This window comes from Gobius niger (assembly GCF_951799975.1).
Source record: "Gobius niger genome assembly, chromosome: 1".
NCBI classification, from domain to species: Eukaryota; Metazoa; Chordata; class Actinopteri; order Gobiiformes; family Gobiidae; genus Gobius; species Gobius niger.
In genome coordinates this window covers 51459918-51477617 of record NC_136852.1, presented here as the reverse complement: position 1 = coordinate 51477617, position 17700 = coordinate 51459918, and the positions used below count along the sequence as shown (strand labels likewise).

Here is a 17700-nt window from a genome sequence, read left to right as displayed (position 1 = left end):
AAAATATCGACCCCGTGGGCTCTTTTAAGAAGTGCGCTGCTCTTGTCACAACATCTGCCCCTGATGTGAGTGGGAATGCTGGGAGCTTTGTTACTTTAGCATCAGAGAGAGAGAGAGGGGGAGAGAGAGAGAGAGAGAGAGACGCAGACATCAAAGATCAATAAAACCATTACGGCATTTCACTCCAAATGTTGAGCAATGCCCGCAACCAAACCAGGAAATGTGAGGGAGGTCATGATGCTAACTTCTTTTTTTAATCTGATAAAGTACAGTATCCTTTATTCAATACTTTTTTGGACTCAATTGTTATGTGTCTATACCTTACATACTGTTGATTTCAAAAGCTTCCTGTTCCTAAAGAAGAAGAAGAAAGATGTGGGTTTGCTCTGCTGTATCCAAGTATTCATCAAGTGAAAAGAGCCCATTTGTGTAACCTTGGGCTTTACACCGGTGTATCTATTCAGGTATATTTTGTATGTTCTCTCTCTAACAATCAATACAAATACTTTATATATTTTTGACTTTATAGCCATCTCTGAACCAGACCACTTCACCGCTCCGTTCTAGCATTTTTCATGTCCCTGTCTGCCCATGCATACAGGTTTCTGGACTGTAGAAATTTCTCGCGACTCGTTTCCACTGGCTCTATTTCAAAGAATCCTTGTACTTTATGCTGACATTTAACTTGACATTCATCCACATCAAACTCTTAACCCAATATATTTGACGAAAAACGCAGGTTACATTGTTAATTTTGCCCTGAATAATGTTTGTAATAAAAAGCCGACTGCCTTTTTACAAGAGCTGCCAATAAATCCAGCAGGCACTTTGCTCACACCGCTCTGGGGCCGATCTTTTCTGTTTGATTAAACTTTGCTCCCTGTGGTATAAAATATCCAACGGCACTTAGATTTGAAACCTGCTCCGCTACATTATTGACACCGTGCTGCCCCGGATATCAGCTTGAATGAATGAACCTTACTTTTTTCCCAGCGATGGTTGACTTCTATTCGACTTTGAGCGGTAAACTCTTGGAGACAAATGGAGGCTGTTGTGCGTTTGGACATGTTTACATCACATTGGCGACACATAACGCTGAGCTCAGGCTAAGTCTTCCAGCCTATAAATAATTGTCTGGAGCTCAACATGAAACAAGCAGCTGTTCTTTGAAGTGCTGCCTCTGCAGTACATCTAAATGGCTTTCAGAGGGAGAGCGAGAGGAAGTGAAACTGGTTAAAACTACATGCCACACTTTCTACAGGTAACAAGTCGATCGGTTTGGGATGACATGCTTCAAAACGGTTTAATTGACCTTTAGACCAGAGGCTTTCAAACTGTGGTACAGGTACTGGGGGTATCCAGCTGCTTCACATGGCACTGCAGCTCTGGACTTTGTTTAACTTGGAGATATTTTTTGTGTTTTGTTTCAGTCTTTTAGAGCAGTGGTTCCCAATGTGGGCGTCGTGGGGCACTGAAGTGGGGGTCACCAGATGATTTTCAGGTATAGTTTTTTACATTTCTGATCAGGAATTTGATTGAAAACATTATACTTTAGTGAAATTAAGCCAAATGTCAAAATACAGTATCCAATCTAACATCACTAAACCAGATGAAATGTTTTGCACCTTACATTATTATAAATGCTAATTACATTTTACAGAAGGGGTTCCTGGGTTGTTGGTTGAGTGATTTTGGGGGTCGCGGCCTGAAAGGTTTGGGAACCCCTGTTTTAGATAACTGCTTTAACCCTGATTCAGTCCTATTTTAGACAGAGTTTTGCTCAATGGGCGCTGGCTGCTCTGCTTTATGACCACGACACTGGGGGCCGCCATTGCTCCGCCATTGCTGTAGTACCTCCATATCGCCGCTGGTGCCCCATTGAAAAGCATTGGAGTTTAGACACCTTAAAAACAACTTTAACGCCTGGTTTCAATTTTTTCAACACTAGATTAGGCTAGATATTCCTCCTGAGATAACGCTGGGTTAATCACAATATATGAAACCAGGCTCGTTTTCGTAAGAAGAATTTTTGAAATCTCGTACTTAATGAGGGTCGGACTGTTGGCATTGGAGCAGCGCGAGCTACACGTCACGCAAGGGCCGAGTCTACGGTGAAAATCCCGCCCGTATGTCCTTTTTAGGAACATGCTTCGTCTGAGCTGGGGAGGGGGAGTCTGTAAATCTGCCATGAATTCCCCCACGACCGTGGTCATTATGGTTAACGGGGAGGAGTGAGCAGAAGACGTCCATTATTTTTTACAGTCTATGGTTTTGCTGAAGCTTAGGCCTGATATCGATAAGGGCTGCATGATGTATCCAGAGGTGGGTAGAGTAGCCAACATATTTAGTCAAGTAAGAGTTTAAAAAAGTACTTGGAGAAAATGTTTGAGCATTAAAGTTTGATTCATGTTTCAGTAGTGACATAAATTATGAGAAATTAAACAAGAAATAATGAGAAAATTGTAATGAAACCATATGAAAAGAAATCATTATGAAGAAGTAAACAAAACATACATCTTTCACGTGTCTCTTAACGACCTACTCACAGCAACACAAGTTACTTTTTTTTATTCAAGTAAAAGTACAATTACATTTTAATATTACTTATGTACAAGTCATGGTCATGAGATCTGGGTAATGTCTGAAAGGACAAGATCACGGCTACAGAAGGCCGAAATGAGTTTCCTTCGCAGGGTGGCTTGGCGCACACCTTCGAGATAAAAAAAAAACTACAATTGCCTCAAAAGTTACTTAAGTACATGTACTTGAGTAAATATAACGGAGCAGTGTCCACCTCTGGATATACAGCCAGTTCATTGTTTATTAGGTGACACAATATCCAGATCGCAGGAAAGTACAATACAGTATATCCCAAAATCACTTCCATCTGACTGAGACTGATATGTTTTTGTTAACACAGCCCAAAACAAAAGCTCAAATTGCTGTGGATTTCTGTTTAATCACATTATCATTATTATATTATTATTAGTTTTATTTTCTGATATTACGCAACCCTAATCTCGAGACACTATATTGTCTCAAATAATAGACCACATATTCTAACCTATTCTAAGTCTACCTGAGTTTTACTTGGTGTCATAGTTTACGATGTTTTTAGTCTCTTAGTAACATGTTGCTTTTTCGTTTCCTTAATCATGAAAACATTTTTTTCATATCTGAGTAACTTAGTGAAGTAAACTGTAGCTTACAGAGTTACAAGAACGCAACACAAAACTGTAGACAACTGATCAAGAGAAAAAGTAGTATCCATTTGAAGGCGCTGGCTTAAGGCTAAAAGCTATATGAGTGTTATGTGAAGAGGTTTATATTTCACATGGTGGTCACAGAAGCCCATAGCTGCCTGTGGTATCCCCAGGAGAGGGTTTGTGGCTGGTGGGCCCTGAGAGCACGACTTGTCGCCTGTAAATTGGCACCAAACTGTAGTGAATTAGTCGATGATGTGTCAGAGAGGCGGCAGAAAGCCCTATAGGCAGCAGACAGGGACTTATGTTTACCCTCAGAGACAGAGGCCAGAAAATGATGATGTCCCAGTGAGTGTCCATGGTCCTCCACTGCACACAAGAGCTGCCACGGATTTGATGGTTTCAACGGACGAGTGTGCCGCAGCTACTTTAACAAATGTGAGCAAATAGTAGCAATTTCTCTGTCAGAAAGACAATTTTACAGACTGCTGTTGTGCTGCTGTCAAAACGCTTGCTGATATAACTCGCGTATTTGCTCAGAGATTCTTAACAGCGACAAGATACAGTGAATTTTAAACAGTGTTGAAAAAATGAGCTTGGTTAAACTTATGGTGGAGTTGCGGGTTTGCTGTAGTTTCCCAACACTTTGTGGATCCCAAAGTGTTGTCCCACGTCAGACTTGTTAGCCTAAGTCCTGCAAATCAAGATTTTAAAAATCCGAACTCAGAACCAAAACAAGGCTACAATTGCACCAAAGTAGGACAATCATGAACCGTTAAAACTGAACTTTAGCACTTTTTACATAACCATCTTTGTCTTAGGCTGTGTTGGCAAAAAAGAAAAGTCGATCTCAATCATACGGAAGACTTCAGCTATTTTGCGACACATTGTGGCTTCTTGGGATATGGATTATTGTGTCACTTGATATCGCTATGATGATAATTCGGCGATACATTGTGCAAACCCTAGATCATAGAGTTGGTGTTAACAGATATTCTTAAAATCCACATCTACAAAATATTATTAAGCTCAAACTGACTGTATTTTCTCCTCTGCAGTTCAGGGATCCGAGTGTCTTACAGCTGTCTACTGTTCTAGCGCAAAATCCAGTCTATTGATTTCTGCGCGGCTATATTCTTTACAAAAGGTACAGCGGCTCGCTCGAGAGGAGATTTTTCTTTACTTCAGATCCCTCTGTCCGCGGTCTACATCACAATCCCGGCTATCTCGGTGAAAAATAACCCTCAGAGCAGAAGCAGCCTTGGCCGCACTGACATCAAATGAGTGGTTGTCTCGAGAAAGAATAAAAACAATAGTCTCTTTATGATCATAAAACATGTCTCCTGTTGAGTCGCTGCACAGATAGTGAGCTAAGTATTTCCTCGCACTTTAATGGATGTAGTGTAGGCACTGTAGACCGTAGCTAAGGATTAAGCCCACAGCAAATAGTAGCATGGGAAAAATGGTAATCTCCCTATACTCACTTTCACCATACCTGCACCCCCACTACTACCACTATTACACACACACTCTCCCCTCCTCTCACCACCATCTTAATCTTCTTACTGAATTACTTCTTTGAAATCTGTTCAAACAACGGCGTGAATTCACAGCGGTTACAAAGGTTAGAGAAACAAGGAAGTGATACCTAAGTCAGTTTCTCATTTCTTGACTGACTTACGCTTATTTAGACAGAAAGACAACGTCCATGCGTTAATTTTCTCGCAGTTTAATCAGCGATAATAGATTCCCTTTTCCCCAGACTCTTCCTCTAGCTCCTCTCGGGAGATCCCAAGGCATGTAAGCTGAGAGACATAGTCCACTCGGCATGTCAATGGACTTCCCTGGGGCCCATCTTGGTCGGGCATGCCTGGAATGAATCACCTCTCCAGCGGCATCCAGAACACATGAGCTCTTCCCATGGTGACGGAGATCTCTTCAAATGAGAACTAAACAGAAATAAAACAATCAAAACAAAACAATGGTGACGGTATTATAACAATATATATCGTGACATTATCATAATTGCAATGTTAAGTATGTAGAGAAATGCAACAAGCAATTCAACCCGATATTCAATGCCAAATTTAGGCATTCTTTCTAGTGGCAAAACATTATTATCTCTAAAAAACAAAAAAATCTAATGTATCATGTTTGCACACAGTCTCCATGTGATTTGTTTTTTGTTTTCTTGCAAAAAACTGTAAAACGCTGTAGACTTGCACAACATTGAGTATTTTGATCTGGCTCTGGCTTCTTCCCGCACTGTGAAAATGAAATCACAACAGGGAGTATTCAGAGCAATATTCGCTCACCGGTAATGTATTCTGCTCACACCTCTCTTTATGAGATCCTTTTCCATATTAAGTCGCTGGTATTACAGTAACACTAGATCATTTCACACCCTTAGTGTCTGACTTAATATTAAGAAGTGCAAAGTATAAGTGACTTTGTCAACAGACGAGAGGAGCCGAGAGAACTGCTGACTGCGTGTTAACATTTACATAGAGGGTTGATCTGCACTTTCTCTTTTAAGGTTGAAACACATTTCTGTAATTTTAGCAGTAATTTGATCTAGGTACTATGGAAAGGGAGACACAGGAGGAAGACCGTGGAGTCCAGTCGGAAAAGTGTCCAGCGCATGCAAATGACATAGTGAAATTTGTAAACAAATTATTAAAGCATCAGGGAAGGCATCTGACATGAGTTTAATGCCTGTGTAAACGGATGCTGATGCTGAAATCTAATTAATGACTACAAATGTGGCTTTTGTAGGCTACTCTCGGATCTAGTCATGATTTCTGCACTTGCATTCAATAACGGCATAAAGATGCACTTAATAATACATATCTGTGAAAGTGCAAGGCAAGACGGGGAAGTCGTCATATAATTAGTCTTGTCCTCATTTCTGCTGACTGAAATACACCCGTGTTTTACTTTTGTACTTGAGACAATTGCCTGGATTTCCCATGGGACCCCGTGGAAGCCCCCGGCCCCCCTCCTTTAGCCCGGGACGACATGGCACTCTGGTCAGGGTCAAGTACTGTGACCAATATTCAGCACAATTACACCAGACAGCTGTTGATATAGAGTCCAAATGGCACTTTTCTAAATTGAGAGGGGAGTTGTCAAAGTGTGATAGACGCTCATGTTAACAGTTGCAGTTCAGCAGTGTACAGTAAAGTCTCGATGGGGCATGACACAGCCATGCAGCAACAAAAGTAGAGCCATGTGTGACAAAGTGTGCCTAACGCGAGAGAGCATGATCCCTCCTGCTCTGTTTCTCTTTTCTCACACCAGCTTCCTTCCTAGGTTAAATTGTGGGCCAGAAGTGGCGGAAATGCGTCAGTTCTATGGGCTCTCTGAAGCTTGACTGTGCGTCTCTTAATTTCGGATGAAGGGAATGAGGTGCGGGGAGGAGGGGCTTTTAATCACTCCTGTCGCTTTAAGGACACTTATCAAAGCCTTATTATGTGCAATAGAAAATACCACGAGCCGCTGAGCAACTGAGCAGCCGGGAGCAGCGCTGGAGTGGGATTATAGGGAAGTCAGCGCGATCAGAACTGGAATAGACCGCTTCGTCGCCTCATGGAGTTTGATTACTCACTGGATGCCTGTCTTTATTCGGACGGTTCGGGTCGTTCAGGGAATAGGCAGCAGCGCGTTGTCTCACTTTGGATCCGTTTTCCCTGACGGAACGCGTGGAGAGGAATATGCTTTAAGTCAACGGGAGTGTTCACGACTACAGATACAATCGCTCAGTTTCGGACGGATCTCTTCATTTGGTACGATTGGATCATGGATCGGGCTGGTGGAAAAACAACAACGGGCAGCAGCAGCAGCAGCGACATGATTTCTCTGCGCTGTCTGCGCTATGCAGCGAGCACACCAGGCTGCCTCTTTGCTTGTTGTTATTCCGATGCAACAAAAGTTGCGAAGCGTGTGTAATGCGTGGATTTTGAACTGTTTTGCACCTGCTTGAACGTCGACACCGTGCAGAATCGTGACAAATTGAACGCGTGGATCAGCGTCGCTATCGCGTGTGTGGGATACTTGAACATTTGCTTATCGTAATGGAGATTGGGGAGGTTTATACTCAAGGTCACTGAGTGCTTGAAGGCTATATTTGCTGTTTAAGCACACACATCTTTACATTATTGCGCAGCGTAACAGTCCTCATTCTTGTGTGTGTTGTCTGTGTGCGTTTGGCACATTGCCTACTGTGGAGTTGTAATTGTCCAGTGTTCCTGCTCTTTCCAACAAAATGGATGGGAAATTGAAGCAGGGAACGGGTCGCAGATGCCGGACCAAGCGGGAAAGGGTACGCAGGTTGAAGGAGGCAGGGAGCAGAGAAGCCCGTTGCAGTCCAGAGCCCAACTCCTCCTGCTCCGACAGGGAGGGACACAGTCCAGGGAGGGACACCGCTAAAAAAGCACCGCGCCCCGCAGCCTCCACTAGAGCTCAACCGCGGACCCCCAAGAGGAAGAGGAGGGAGTCCAGCTCACAGGAGGAGGATATCATTGATGGATTTGCTATTGCCAGCTTCATCAGCCTGGAGCGTCTGGAGGTAAGCAAGCGCTGGATCAGCTTTGTGATCACCTTATGCTGTGTGGTGTTCATCTGTGGAGTGGCTCTAAGTGTGAATGCTTTGGGCCCCTCATTCCCCTCTGCGTGAAGAGAACTGGTGATTTGCCTGTCATTAACTGGAATTGGAGGTCAAGTAGATACTAGATAAGGTTGCCTCTGCCTTTTTATGGTGGCGCCTGGTTTGCACAAGAAGTTGACACTGACAGTGATAAATCCATGTTTGAGTGGAAAAATGAGTTAAGGATTGATATACACTTGAACTAAAGCTACTGTGTGCCCTCCAGGTGTGTGTTTTTCTTGGTCTCAGCCTCAGCCATAGTGCAACTGACTCTGCAATAGTTATACATCATTGTGTGGTCTATAAAGAAGATGTTTGGTCCCAATATTGGTAATATGGGACTCTAGATGCTGTGCTATATACTCCTACTTTTGTGGTTTTGGTGTTTGACCACACAGCGAACAGCGGGTTTCTGATTCTTGTTCAGCTTTCACTGCTTCCTACAAACATCACAGACCAATTCCAGTTACCTACCTTTACTGTGGATTATCATTGACATCTCGCTGATAGTCATCTGTCAAGTTGACACAACATATTATGTAATGTATCCATGTATTATCATGTGGCTATTTGGTTCCTAATACAGAGTGGAAAGTGGGCAGGGGGATCTCCTGTCTCTGTATCTCATTACATCCCAAATGACAAATTAAACTTAACTCCCAATGGGATTCTTTGTCTGGATGACAATATCCCACAAATCACTATGGGAATACAGAAGAGTTGAATTATAGCTAAATTAATAAACAGAGCTAAGACATTACATACACACATAGTATAGACTATATTTTACAGCAATGACCTCATTTAAAAGCCCATGGATCACGCCAGAAGCCACCCTCATTCCAACCTCCATGTAGGGCTTAGCGGTGGCATTAATCAGCCATGATTGACTACTGCCTCCTACGTGTGTGCTTAGTCAGTGTAATATCATGGTACAATGCAGATTTGCAGAAAAAACAACAGCGTGACATCCTCAATGGACGAGTCATCAGTTTGAGGTTATCATTAATTTGACACACCTCATCTGATAACAAGTTCAGCCTGTTCTGGTCACTAATAATTACAGAGCTATTCCATTTGGCAAAGCGGTTATAGGAATGGAGGCTTACGGCAATTAACCCATGTTTTGTTGTAAACTTGTCATTCACAACATTTCGACCAGTGACAGCTCTGGTAAACAGCTGTCAGAACAATTTACAGGTTGCAAAGAAAGAGATTTGTTTTTATTATCGGTGGTGTGTAAAGCTTGACATGGAAGTGTAAGAATTTGAACAATTTTGAGAAATGAGTTTGGTCAAAGCATCTCAAAAACTGCAGCTTTGTGGGTTGCTTCCATTCCGAGTACTTACAGTACATTAAATTGCTGAAAAGGCTAATGCTGGTTTGAATGAAAGATATTGACTTTAAGGAGGGGGTGGAACTTTCTATGATGCAGGTGTTTTGCATCATATTTGAGCTATAAGGCATCTGGGGGCTTTTCAGAGTGTGTGTAACCACGCTGAGGTCCAGAGGTTCCATGTTCCCGGTTCCGGTGTCGCCTACCCCTTTTATACGGTGTAATGGACCCATAACATAGCTATCAGGACATATGGTTTTAAAGCTATGCTTGATGTGTGCATGTTTGACTCTACATTTCCATTGATTTGCATGATTGCAGTGTGCAGCGATGTTAGTCTGCCCTTTGTGGCATGTGGCTGCCACTGTTGACAGCTCCAAACTGGGGGAGCCTTTGATGATGTCAACGCGGCAAACTGCTCTTTTAACAGTATTTTCTGAGAAACGCACAAGCCAGGAATATAGTCGACATGATGATTTTTTTTTTTTAATGTTTGCACTCAGCAGCATACATTTGGCTGAAATTGTTACACTGTAGCAGTGCCTTATCTTCGACAACACTCGCAAACATGTCATTACTTTGTCACTTGTCAAATTTCTGGTTGGAGTATTTGAATTCAATGAAGCTAGACACGCTCTAATTGTAGCCAAGGGGTTGCAAGACTGTGCACAGCCCCAAGCCAGGATAAAATTTGAAGGCTGGTATTAAGTCCAATCAGTAAATAAAATACTGCACACACATTTGGCTGTGAACCTTAAATAAACCCCAAAAAGTAGGGTCAAACATACATCAAATGAAGTAATTATTTGATCAACATTATTATTACAATCTCATCAATGTGTCTATTTGCGTTTGACACCACACACCACTATTTATATCTCAGGTTACAGTTGGTATTCCGCAGCTGCTTCCTTGTATGAGATTTAAAGACATCATTGCTGTCATACGGACTGTCACGGCTATCTAACAAACGGGCTATTGCACTCACACGCAGCCGGGTGAGACTGTGAATGGCTTGTCACTTGTGTTTTAGCTCAATAATGAAGGTGCCAATACAACGCACCTGTTACAGTGGATTATCTTGTGTCTAGAATAGGGTGCATCCAAAACCAGCAAAAATGAGAGCTTATACATTCAGGCACTTGGAACACATACAAATTGTTCTGGGAGTGAAAACAAACAAACAAAATGGACCTTTGACCAAACTTTGCCCTCTTTGTAATATGGTGAATAATTGTGCTTGCTGCTTATAAAGAATGCAGAATAGAAAGAATAGTAGCAGATGTAATACATCTCGGGGGCCAGCTTAGTGGGTTGCATATATTGAATTAACATTCATAAACAAAAGCCCTGGACCTAGTTGGCTTTGGCAAGAATTGAGTTGAACAAGTAGGACAAAATGTGATGAAGAAAAATCTGTTCTTGTTGTTTTCGCTGGCTCTAATTGTCAGTATCTACCCAACACCTATTGAGCATATGAGCAGAATAACCAGTAACATTAACATAATGGGATTAATCAATTACAGTCGTATGAAGCGCACGTAACGCTCTGATTGCTGGTCTTATGGATGTGTAAAGGTGAATTGTCTGTCATGTTGTCGGTGCTTTGCTAAACGCCAAGTGAAATCGCTTTATGTTTATTTTTCATTATACGTCTAGCATTAATTTCCTTCGAGTTGTTTTTTCTTAAGTAGTCAATGATTTCAGCTCACAGCTTGAGAGCATTCGCACTTTGGCTCCTTTATCATAATAAAACGGCTGCCTTTTTTGTGTTTTAAATGGAAATGAGGTTAAGTAATTACCCAGTTTGTTTCTGGATACCTCACACAGTAATAATTTCCCTGCTCAAGTGCTAAATCCATGTTGAATGAGCACAGAGTAAACAGTGCACTCCACACAGCGGCTTATGCTTCAACATTAAGTAAATCAGGCATGATACGTCTCAATGTGCGGCGATGCTCATGCGGTTGCTATTTGTTGGTAATTGGTCTGATTTGCATGCAAATGGACTGCGCTTATTAAATGATGTCGGTGGATCTGCTACAACACTGTTTTGTGCTTTTTGCCTCTTAATTTCTCTGCTTGTGGTAAATGATCTAAGTGCTCTGAGTGTTACATACACTAGACTTAAACTGCTATCCTTTGATAATCGCAATCTATAATAGCTTTTTAACAGTGGACAATGCCACTGATGCAAATGTTTGTGTTTTATTTCTGGAGTTCCCAGAATGGATGACCACATTGGGATATTCAAAAATGAGGACACCAGTTTGTTGACAGCAAAAAAGAAAACATTTGTAGTTTGTAACTGATTTGACATTAGGAGACAGCTGGAGGATATTTTTAACAAATGGATTCTCTTTGTGCATTTTCGATGTCCCAGCCACTACTCAACTTTCAGCTGAGAAATTGTTTAGTTTAAAAATACCTGATTTTCTTTTATTACAAACAATGAAAGAGGAAGCTACAAAATGAATATGTTAGTTGTTCCAATCTCATTCCTAACTTTTCTAACATCCTGATTCTTCACAGGGAGTAGTTTATAGGCGTATTTCACAACTTGCAGGGTCACTTTTCTGGGTCACTGCCACAGAAATGCCAGAAAACTAGCGTGAGAGTTCATGAACTTGATACAAATGCTTTGTAATTAGATGCACATCGCTTTCCCCACAAATGTCTCAGTTTACAATATACACATTTGTTCCACTGCAGGTTAATTTTACAAAGAGTCACGTTGATCTCTTGGTAATCATAAAAGTTAGTGTAATTTCAGTTTGTCAGAATATTTTCAGACACGGTACTTGGTGTGAAGAAATCTTGTAGTGACAGCTGTAATCTCAAAGCTGTTAAACAGCTGTTAATGTCATTGCGGCTTCAGGCTATAATACACTGTGCAGTCTCCTGATGCTCACAGCTCTCACTTTCACCTACTTACTGTATGCTTGAGTGGAACCCATGACCTATGCAGCCTGTGCTAATTGCTCATCAATTATGAGGAGGACTCAGCGGCCTTCGTCCAGGGAATAGCCGTGCCCTATTGCGTCATGGTCCGATAAGCTCACTCACACCCACTGAAGAGACCGTGTGCTCCTGTTGACCTCTGAGCAGTGACTAACGACCAGCATGGCCGTGTCTATGTCAGGCCATACGATCTACAGGCCGGCGTCTCATTAGCATTCAGCGGATTGCCATTTCTTATGCCTGCAGTCACTGTGTGGATTCACCCTGCTTCGCTAACATGTTCTCCTCTCCAATCTCCACCTTTATGTCATTCTAGAAGTCAATCAAATTATAAATCTGAACCACAACATTTTTTTCATTCGTTCTGTTTAATCTAATGCATTTAAGACCTGATTTCTTGTTATGTAGACCTCCTTGTCTGTAGTTTACTCAGTGTTGTCTTTGTTCTAACCTATCCAGAGCTTAGGAATGGTCTTCTGTCCACATTTGATTTTCAATAGGATGAAAATGTGCATTAATCATGAGTTGGACTTTCACTATATCAACATGTCTCCACATTAAAAGCCTTCGCACCATCAGTGGACCTCCGACCACAGTTTGCTCACTCTTGCTGCTCTTAAACTCCTGCTAACCCCAGACTCTTTTCAAAAAGCACATGCCACCTTTGGGTTGTGGCCATCATCATTAGATTGTCCTATTTCTGTTGGTAACTTGTGCGCAGCTGCTGCACATAAGAGCCCGGGGTTATGGCTTTCTCCCAGAGCACTTTCGCTCTAAACACACACTGCCGCCTTGTTGTTGTTGTTGATATTCAGCTCTGATAGGATCGAGCTCCCTGGATGAAGGCTTAGTCAGTACCACGGTCTCGCCTCTCTCATAACCTGTTTCATTACTGCTGAAAGCAATTTGCAGCGCCGGCCGTATTTGATTATGGCGTGTTTATTTGCCTTGAATCCCCTCGTTTCTCATAAGAAAGCTGCTTTACTTACCTGAGCAAATTGACTGTGCAAACACCACCGTCTTTGTCATGTGCACAGTAGCTTGAATCAGGAAGCTCAGAGGATCTTTTGTGTGAGAAAAAGATTCTGTATGTCATTCTGTGTTATTCAGTGATGTAATATAAAACTGCATTGAGATAAGATGACCAGCTTTATTTCCATTTCACTGCTGTACAACAAAATACAAAGTGCTACTCCGTTCGGTGTGAACGCTCACAAAAACAGTTAACAAGATACAAGAGAATATCTTAATTGTTGTGTGGAAGATTTGCCCAGTTAAAAAAGCAAACTAGAAAGCTGCAAAACTGGTGATGAAACATTAAAATAAGAAATATGTTTAGAGTAATATATCAAAAAGGTACTATTGATCTGCTTTTGTAGTTCATTGTAAAGTCAATTCTCCTTTTGGGAGACCCTAAACTAGCTTATACATGCGCTTTTTGCATTACATTATAATAGTTTGGCGTTTTCAAGAAAAGCCCCCAAAAAGGAAAGACATTAGTAAAGTATACAAATACTGTATTAAAGTAAATATATAGAAAGTACAAAGATATTCTCTTTAGTAGTGATGCACCGATCCAGCTTTTTTGCCACCGATAACGATACTGGGGTTTGAGTATCTGCCGATATCCGATATTTACCAAGAGACTTTCTTAAAAGTGAAATTTGTTATTGACTTCTCCATTTTATGATCACTAAAGTCATATTTTATTGTCATGTTACAGATCAATTATCAATTGTATCTATTGATAAACATTTAACAAGGATGACTTTTCTACACTAATTATCCTTAGATATATTACAGGCTTTAGGCTACAATAATATAAACAACAAGGAACAATGAAGTGATCTGATCAATACTAATAAGTGATATCAGTTATTTCTTTAAAGGGGCTAGATGCAACTTGGCCATTTAATACTCTGCACCTTCTATATTAAGCTCGTGCATGACGGCACTTCGGACCCGAAGTAACAACTTTTTTAGTGACAGTGCAGGATTTTAGAGGCAGTTGTGGTGAACAGGTCTGGGCTCATTCTACACATTAGGACTTTGCTTGAACATGTAGGGGGTGGAAAATACTTAATTTTAACGTGTTTTTTTTAACTCCGTATTGTCCCTTTAACTAAAATACAAACACTTGGCTTCAGCAGTGGCTGATTTTATTTTATTTGGCTACTTTGGGTATTTCTATCATAGTTTCTGACCCAGCCTAGATTTGTGTTTGTTAGCATTAGCATGCTCCTGCTAGCTTTAGCATGCTATTACTGAGATTAAAAATGCTTTTGCGAAGGTTAAAACTAACTCAGTGATTGAATTCTCCAGGTTCTCAGCTTTACAATGATATACAGCATGTCAGTATTCACTTAGACTTAGGTGGTAAGAGTTGTGTTTTGAAGGCGTTGAGAGCCAAAAGATGTATCGGTTCAGTATTGGATATTTGAAGCCGATACCCAATATTGTATTTTTGTATTTTTTTCCAGTATCGGCTCCGATGTCCGATACCAGCATCGAATCGGTGCATTCCTATTCGTTAGTATGATTGTGTTGCCCTCTTCAGTAGTGTCAGTATTGGCCGTCTCTCTCATCTACCATTATGTACAAAGTCTGTAATTTCCTCTGGGTGTTCGGTAGTATATTATCTTTGTGGCATCTATTGACTCCACTACAGAAAGCGTGAATGAACACCAGTTCCCTTTGTATCTTTGAAGAACCCTTTAGAATTAAATACAACTCTGTGTCATGGCGGAAAACAAACACTTAGACATGACTAAAACAATTACCCGGGCTTAAACCCTGCAGCACTCTCCCTGGGGGTGCCGAACACGAGCAGATAATAAAAACGACACAATTATCCATCTGTCACAGCATTAATAAGATGTTTGATTTGCTCCGTTTGCGCTGTGAGTGACGTCGGGCGCGGGGCAAATCCCCTTTACGTTAATCCACTGATCCTTCTGTTCATCGGCTCCTGTGCAAATTTACAGATTTGTTTGGGCTTTCAGTTACGCTGCTGCACCACTTTCTAAAGCTAAAGTCATTTTCCGCGAAGGTTGATTTAGCGATATCTGAGCAAGTCAAAGGGACAGGCACTTGAGAGGGAAAAACGCACGTTCTTTTGATGTGTCTGGTAAGTGTACATAGCCGGGGCATATCCGCTGAGTGGCCTTGCTCTTTTCGTGCGCTGCGTCATTTCACACACTCGTGCTAATCACTGCTCCTGCAATATGTGCGGATGGAGCTCTCTGCCTCGGGGGATCTCAATAGTACAGTAATTGTTGAGGAAGCTGCGAGTTGCTCTCTCTCTGTTTCATTTTCACAGCTGGTGAGTGGGTCCTGAATTAAACTCTGATTTTGTGTTTTTAAGATGATGGTTTGATGTGGCTGACTCATGCTTACTGTTCATGAGGGAGCTGTGTAACGCACTGTGATCTAGCTGTTGCTTATTAGCAGTCCTTGACTCCTTCAAGGCAATAGCTTCCCAGCCTTTCATTTCAATACTAGTTTGTGGTTGCTTATTGTGTACAATCATTGTATTTCTGCTCTCAAATGAGCTGAATAAACAGAATTCAAGTGGAAATCTGTTACAGCCACCTTTACGTGTAGTGTTTGTGAACTTCTGCTTGTCATACTGTGTATTTGTTGGTGATTTGTAAAGACTAGTGACCACCATCTATATATGCTATATGATTACCCTGATATGATAATACTGACTTCTATCCCCCATCTGAACCAAGCACGTTTGCTCTGGTTTGGCTTTACCAAATCTGAAAGCTTCTTGATAAAAGCGTCAAAATAGCGACGAAAGGGAGGATGAAAATGCAACACAAATGTGGCAAAAGAGCATTGAAAAAGCAACAAAAGCCTCGAGAGAGCTGCAAAACAGTGACAACAATAAGTGACAAAAGAGCGAAAAAAGTATGCCAGAAAAGCAACAGTAATACAAGAAAAAAGTGTCTTAAGAGCGACAAACAGGTGACAAAAAGTGGCAAAAAAAAAACAGATGAAAAAGCAACAAAATCACGACAAGAAAAACTAAGGGGACAAAGAGACGAAAACGCTTCTAAAATGTGACAACAAAAAAGTTGCGATCAGTTTTTAGTTACTTTTTACTTTTTTTTTAGTTACTTAGCTTTCAAGAGGCGTTATACTGGCCTTTAGGCTTAAGCTCCAGTCGAGAAGCTTTTAGATTTGGGTACAGCCGAACTGGACAAAACGTGCTCTGTTAAGGCGGGGGTTGTGAGGTTAAAAGTTTTGCTCGTCATGAATTAAGCATTAATTCACTCCATACTAGGGCACAGCGATATGGCCTAAAATCTATATCACGATATAAAAAAGAAATATCGCGATAACGATATATTTGACGATGTAATTGACAATGGACAAATATTGGACGATATTTAATTCTTTTTTTTGTTTAACGGCATACTAATTTCCTTGCAAATATGATCTACTCTTTTCTACAGTCAGTGTTTATGCTGCTCTGATGGGGCTGAGCGTAACATTAATTTCTGTGTGGAGTTTGCATGTTCTCCCCGTGTCTGCGTAGGTTTCCTCCGGGTACTCCGGTTTCCCCTACCACTAAAAACATGTACAATAGGCCAGGATGTATGAGAGTGTGTTTGAGAGTGTGCATGGGGGACGACGGATGAAAATTAGCCTAAGGCTACAATCCGGTGTGGCTTGTTCATTAACTTGCACTGTCCCTACCAAATAAACCATAAATAAATAAATTATATCATGTCCTCAACTATATAAAAAATGACAACGATATCAAATAATGATATCGCGATGACGATATGCGATACGATATGGCCCACCCCTACTCCATACACAGTATTGGTGAGCTGCAATTGTTCCCACAGCTGCCCTGGTGTAGATTGACGAAAGAGTAAAACATGTAAAGAGATTTTGAGCTGAGATCCTTCATTATTTATCAAAGGTAGTACTGTATCTCTCAACAGCGCGTGTAGCAAGCATTTCTAATTGTATCACAGAGAGAACAGAGAGGCCTGAGCATGAGTGATATTTTAGAGTTTGTGTACTTTCAGTTAGATGTACGGCTGTATACGAGTTAAATAACGTTATAATGAGAAGTCTTATTTAGTTGGATTTTCATTCAAAACATACCATTGATAATCTTTCTCCCGTGATAAGTCATGTTTGCCTGCTGAGCACTATCTGATTGCGGCGGAGTAACACAAAGCTAACAGAGCCTGACACCCGACTCCCCCTCTGCTGTAGTAAGACGTCTCCTCTCCTCTCTCCTCTCTGTGGTGAGGCAGCACATTTGTTGCAGGGCTTGCAGCAAATCTGGCTTTTGTGTTTTTCCTCCTTCCCCCGACGGTGATAGTGCTGTGCATCATAGTGCTGTGCTGCTGACAAACAACTCCGGCTTTAATTAACAAGGCAGCCCCCCTGAGGCTCCTGATGTGTCCCGTAGTGAGAGGTTTCCTAACGCCTGCGGGACGTCCCGAGGCACTCGCTTTCTCTGACTGTCACACGCTGCAGGCTGATAAATGCATGGTCACATTCACGCTCCGTCTGTGTCTGTAACA

General features: G+C 41.5%; 1 protein-coding gene across 11 annotated transcripts in view; it reads left to right on the top strand.

Annotated features, from left to right (window-relative positions):
* The first annotated feature begins 6605 nt into the window (after window positions 1-6605).
* The window catches only part of fbrsl1 (fibrosin-like 1), a 334971-nt gene continuing 323876 nt past the window's right edge, over window positions 6606-17700 (top strand). For 10 of the 11 annotated variants that reach the window (XM_079566904.1, XM_079566911.1, XM_079566909.1 and 7 more), the window contains exon 1: window positions 6607-7770. In XM_079566904.1, coding sequence (XP_079423030.1) covers window positions 7468-7770 — 303 coding nt within the window. In that variant the 5' untranslated portion in view covers window positions 6607-7467. Of the gene's footprint in view, window positions 7771-17700 lie in introns of all 11 variants that reach the window. The other variant, XM_079566905.1, reaches the window with a different exon arrangement.